General features: G+C 39.1%; 1 protein-coding gene across 1 annotated transcript in view; it reads left to right on the forward strand.

Annotated features, from left to right (window-relative positions):
* The first annotated feature begins 2,307 nt into the window (after positions 1-2,307).
* slc35b2 (solute carrier family 35 member B2) overlaps positions 2,308-6,196 on the forward strand; it is a 7,788-nt gene continuing 3,899 nt past the window's right edge. The window contains exons 1-3 of the mRNA XM_046061073.1: positions 2,308-2,530; positions 4,723-4,910; positions 5,037-5,197. Of these exons, the coding sequence (XP_045917029.1) occupies positions 2,511-2,530; positions 4,723-4,910; positions 5,037-5,197 (369 nt within the window). The 5' untranslated portion in view covers positions 2,308-2,510. The remainder of the gene's footprint in view (positions 2,531-4,722; positions 4,911-5,036; positions 5,198-6,196) is intronic.

Genomic DNA, 6,196 nt, shown 5'->3' on the forward strand with positions numbered 1-6,196 from the left:
GGACAGTTTGTGCTCTTTTCTGGGGAAGGAATTTTGGGGAGGTTTTACCCTGTGTTTACGGGATTTAATGATATGTATGATAAGTACACACCCAAACTCTAGATAATAAACTCTGTCTGCTATTTTCTTGTACACTAGTAGCTCCAGGTTTATCACAAAGCTTCACAAAAGACATCTCACACATGCAAACAGAGAGAGCAATATGAATTCTAGATACAATTTGAGTGAAAGAAGATCTTAAGACTTTTGAACCTTTTTTAACTCTAAAATCTGTGTTTTTGGTTAATTTTAACTGTACACATACAGTTAATCACTTTTGTGATTGGTATGACGGACTATCTTAAATGTATACAGTAAATAGTAATGAGCGGACTTCATGACATAGCTCTTACATGCAACACCCCAGTTCTTTTCTTTGCTTCCTCTCAGCTGCTTTTGAAAGGTATATCTTTTGTTTTCCTGTAAGTGGCTTCTTCCTTGTGGCTCCTAGAATACAATGACTGCGGAACGGCTGGAAATTCCACTCAGCTGTGTAATGAGCACATACCCACAACAGGACAGGTTGTATAATAAGCTGTCAAAAAGCCCTCACTGCATGTTCATGTAAGGACATTTGCCAGAATTATTCTCACTGGTAATTACACTTTACTTAATCTGTGGTTTGGTAGTTTCAAATTAATGTGCACTAAGAGAATTTATTGTGGTGACAGCTTCTAAACAGACAAACTTCTGTGGTCAATAGCTAGAACACAGAGTTATGAAACTATACCTACTTCCCCATTGAGTCTATGTCATGAATTTTTTTGTGTTATATACAGTGTGGTCCATGCTGGTGTAGCCATAAAAACTGAAATGTGTTGTGAAAAAGTTAGATGAGCCAGTTTAACTTATCATTAAGTACTTTACCAGATATTTTCCTTGTGTATATGAGCCAGATATTAATTTAATAATACATCATTAACAGTATGATGTGAGCCAGTGTCCAACAAGGGTGGCATTAGTTGTGCCTTTTTAAAGGAAGTTTGTTGTACTTTAGTGTGTCAGTAGTAATAAAATCTAACTTTCCATCTACAAAATAGAAAACCTCCAAACACTTAATCAAGACAGCCACACAGCTCAAATGCTGCTTTTAGTTACTTAACTGGGCTTACAATCTTAGAATTTCCAGGTATCCACCATGGAGGGAATGGAAGCAGTGAAGGCTATGTCAATATTTAAGTTAAGTAAATTTGTAATGATAGATGTGTGGTGGTGATAGTGTTCTGGTAAATAATTCTGATCAAAAGCATTTAAGAGTAAAACACATGATTGACAATATATTACATAAAAGCAGTGGTGCAAGAAGTACTCCTTTGTTTGAGTAAAAGTAGAAATACTACAATGTAAAATTTACTCCATTCAAGATAAAACTCCTCCATAGTTCTTTTGTCAGCAGATGTTATCATAGCAGAAAAAGCTCAGGAATTCATAACAATGACAGCTGCATTCCATTTAGATGTGTCAGTAACTGTTCATTTTTATATTTATTTAATTTAGCAGGGACAGTGCACAATAATAAGCATAGATGCAAATGCATCAGAGTTAGCCAAGACTATTTTTCATCTGTAGTCCCTGGACAGTTGTTACATAGTCAACCTAAAACACTTTATTATTCTTCATGAAAACTACATGCCATCATTAACAGTACAAGTTCAATAGCAATAATACTTATTATGCATAATGGCCCCTCTCTTACTTTTGCATGTATCTACATGTACTGTCAGGTAGTTTAATATTTAAACACAGTAGAGATTTCTGGCACAACTTCAGCTACTTCCTGCAAAGGTGGATAGCGTGGACTGAAAAAACATTGGTTTCACAATAAATTTGCTGTTTATAATACAAATGTTCCATTTGAGTTTTGACCTTTGCTTTACTGCTTTATTCTATGTTACTACTACAGTTTCACTTAGCACAGCGAGGCGGCAGCGCCATGATAAAAACTGTGCCTTTGACTGAACCTAAAGGCACACATCATTATCCACCTTGTATTTACATTTTTACCTATCTAGTATTTATTTCTCAGATTTTTATTTTTAGTGTTGATTATTTTACCTCTTCTTACATGATTTTATGCTGTATTACCATTACAGTGTATTAAAGCGTCATATACACCACTTTGAATTACTTTTGTGAATGACATCTGCACATACACTTGCTTTGTCTGCAGTTACTCCTCCGCGCCTACAGGGGGCAGGACCGTCGGGTGGGCGCTGTTGTCTGGATGTTGTCCGCATCCTTTGGTGATGAGGAAAGAGGAGGGAGCCTTTCCTGGTAAAGTGAACACATCGGCCATTGAGGCTAAGTTGAAGAAATCAACGCTTAGGCTTGTTCGAAAGAAGACAGCCCTTAATATAATAAAATATCCTTACCTGCCGGACCCGTGCGACTTAATGCTCTGTTACAGCGGAGACGTTTGAGTCTGTCGGCGTGTGTGCTGCGCCAGGAGTCGGGTCAGAGAGTGTGGGAAAATGCCAGCTTTTTCATGGAGGTAACAAACGTTAGAGACTAGGAGGAGCTAACTGGAAAATATATCATGCTAAAGATGAGATTTAGGTGGACATAAGCTCAGCTGAATGTTAACTGCTGTACTCGTCAGCGTGTAATGAAGTCAGCTAATTGTTCATTTATGTTATTAATAGTTGCAGTGAATGTCAGTGGTGTTTTTGAAGTCTGTAACTAGTGTAAAAAAAACCTGCTGGCTAAAGTGAAACTGCGGTTTGTGTACAGCAACTGATGGTGCACCAGATCCTGTAACACGATGATTTCAGTTAGCCTAAGTTAGCTTTATATTTCCACAGCAAATGTTTTTTTCCCCCCACTTTAATACTTACGTATTAAAAAATTGTGACCTTGTTATGTTTGATAGCTGTGAAACTTAAGTGTACAGGCCTGTCTCTAGATGCTATGGGGGCACCATATTTGGTAACACTGCATGTTTTCTTATATACAGTCTATGGTTTTGACGGATACAAACATTTGCAGTGGTATTGTGGTTGAAATTTCAATAAAGATCATATAATCTCTGCAACTATGCGTTTACTGTAATGTAGTAACATTATATTAATTTATCCAGACCACTCACTCCAGCAGCTAGGAAGTAACCGTCATCTTTGTTTAACAACGAAATGCTGTGTTGTTTCATTCCAAATTATCTGCTATCATATAATTATACAAGACACAGGCACTCATTTTCTCCTCAGGTACATTTTGGCACTGCCCTCTCTCTTTGCCTGTGGGGTGTAGCGGCCTTGTGGTTTGGCCTGCTCCCAGCCATGCATTCCTCCATGTAATAAGCTGCTTGTTCAAAGCCCAGGTCTCGCTGCAGTGGGCTACTGGCTGACCAGGCCACGGCAGAGTCCCACACAAAGACATGTCTGTGTTATAGTCAGGCTCACTGGCCCCCTGGGAGGAGGCCCAAGGCTCACTTTGAATAGGATACACACTCGGTGCCACGACAGCAAGGAGCACACCTTTTTCATCTAGGGTTTCACCACAGGTGAAGCACAGGCAAGCATCTTATCTATGCGCCGTTACCACCCAGGTGTGTTCGAGTTATCAGGGCTGGGGGTGGGCGATGAGGCTCATCTAATTTATTCACAGGTAGTTTATCAGTGTTATGGTTGTTTATCATGATTCCACAATGTATCCTCCATCCATTTCTGTACCTATAGCTAGTCTATGTTGTGTATGAAGATGGGTTTGCTCATCATGGGTAGTACTACTCAGTTTGTGAAAACCAAGCCCCCAGGAAACAGGATGGGCAGTGAAGCGATTTTGACTCAGTGGCCGCAGGAAGTATTGCAACTTGTTCACTATGTAATGCACGCTGACCCAAAAAGCTTTTCCTCCCAAACACAATCATTGGAAATAAGCGGTTGTAATATGGTGAATAAATATTTATGAACGTTACAAACCCTCTGAAATTACTCTTGTTTTTGGTTATCAGAATTCTAAAATCAGGATATTTAGAAGAGCCGCATGATTAAATTATTTCATCCCATTCATGTGTGCTGGGAGCCAATAGGAAGTCAGCTGGTGGTTTTCAGTTCTCCTGAATACATCCATGGTGAAAACAATTATTTAGTGTACTTTTTGGCTCTGGAAGGAGTTTTCAGAGAAACTTGACTCAACCAACGACCTAAACGTTTGGATGTCTTGACCTCCACTGCATTGATTATTCTTTTTTAAATATGTCTCTTGCAAGTTTATAAATGCAATGCTAAATTGCTGGAGTAGCCCTTTCACTCTTGCAATATTTATCTCGTTGCATAGTGTCTTCCCACGGCAAGAGCATTCATTTGCCTCTGCTTCAAGAAAGACCTTTTGCTTTGAAGCAAGATGAAAGATAACGCATCATTCATCTGGTCAAGCGATGGGTATCCTCTCAAGGTGATTGTATCCATCCAGTGTGATGAGAAAAGGATGTATACACCACAGGAAATGGAGCTGAAATACTTACAAACTAACTTTAAAACGTTTGTGTTGGCTTCTTAGTTTATGCTTTTATTATTAATTCAGATGAGCGTAAGAAAGTATTAAACACACATAAAAATAATGTTAGCATTTTCGTATTGTAACCCATTTAATACTTATGATTGACATTGTTATGATGGATAGTAATGTAAATGAATTATCTTGATGTATTGATAATGTTAACATACATATTGTATTATCCTGTAGGGTTTGGCCTGCACTTGTGTTGCTTTTCTTCCCTTCTACTGTGCCTGCCGAAGAGTCGTCACTACTGGAAGGCTGGCACGATGTCTGGCTCTTCCGCTTCCTTGTCAACATGCTCGGATACTCCACCATTATCATCCCTGGCTACCTCCTCATTAGCTACTTCAAGCGCAGAAATTACTTAGAAACAGGTTTGGGCTTGTGAGATACTGACATCTAATTTGGAAATGTATGCCAGTGTCGTAGTCCCTTCCTAACTATCTTGATAGGAAGTTTGTTCTTTATTTTTTCTTTATGTTTGTTTTCCTTTCTTTCAGGGAGTGGAATTTGCTTCCCTATTATAAAGACCTGCGTGTTTGGCAGTGAGGCCAAAACAGGTCTGTTGGATGACGTGTCAGTTGCGCCCAGGAATGAGGGTGATTCAGGCTCGTCACTCAGACAGGTCGTCAAATTAATCTTTTGTTCTGCGGGACTTCAGGTGAGAGTCACTGAATATCCCATCCAACATATAATGTCTTTTCTGTTTGTGCAGCTGTGGGGAGCTTTTTTTAAATGTTTGTTTTATTTAAGTTATTCCACCCACTGTTTGCTCTCAGCTCACTTCCAATATTAAAAGATGCTTCAGCAAAGTTTGTATAGGGAGGTGCTGGTTAAGAGACACTTGTGCATGCCAGTAACTTCCCCCATCTAAGAAATCAAGCTCTATATTAAAGAATAGGACTATCTCAAAGCTGAATTAATAAAGGCTGCTGGATTATGGCAAAATCATAATCACGATTATTTTGGTTATATTTACTGATTGACTTAGGAAACATTGTGCATTTATTGAACTTGAATGCTTTATGCATTAACCAAAATAGCATCATAAAATCAAATAGCATCTTAGAGTGCAAGAGGATGACAGCACCGCTGTGTGTGTCCGTGTGTGTCCGTGTGTGTCCGTGTGCGCGCACGGAGTGGAGCAGGTGACAGGTGATGCAGTTGACGACACCTCCTTACGTTACATAACACTGAAATTCAACAGTGCTGTTCTGTCGGGAGATGCAGTTACTTAAACTAACGGTGAGAAAAGTATAAATCCGGTAATACAGACGGGAACACGGTGGATATTTTACAAACACGGACCAGGTAAAGTAAGGCTTAACACACCTGGTTGAAGATAAGCATAAATAATATGTAAATTGTTAAGCTTTGAGTAGAGGAACAGTCCGCTAGGCTAATTTCTGCAGTGTAAAACGGCATTGGCTGGAGCAAAAAATTATAGCAGGTTATAGGTCATCTCGGCTCAAGCTGAAGTAAACATGCAACAGTCTGGATGAGAGTGAGTTTTAGGGAAGGGCGGATGGCACCGCTGTTAAGGAAAGACAAAGACGAATGGCATTGCAAAACGGCATGCGCACAATAACAGTTTTTATTCAATTAACTTGTTTTTATAATTGAAATTGTGATAAAATTTTGATTAATTGCACATAATTAA

Source organism: Micropterus dolomieu, linkage group LG10, assembly GCF_021292245.1.
Source record: "Micropterus dolomieu isolate WLL.071019.BEF.003 ecotype Adirondacks linkage group LG10, ASM2129224v1, whole genome shotgun sequence".
In the NCBI taxonomy this organism is placed as follows: domain Eukaryota; kingdom Metazoa; phylum Chordata; class Actinopteri; order Centrarchiformes; family Centrarchidae; genus Micropterus; species Micropterus dolomieu.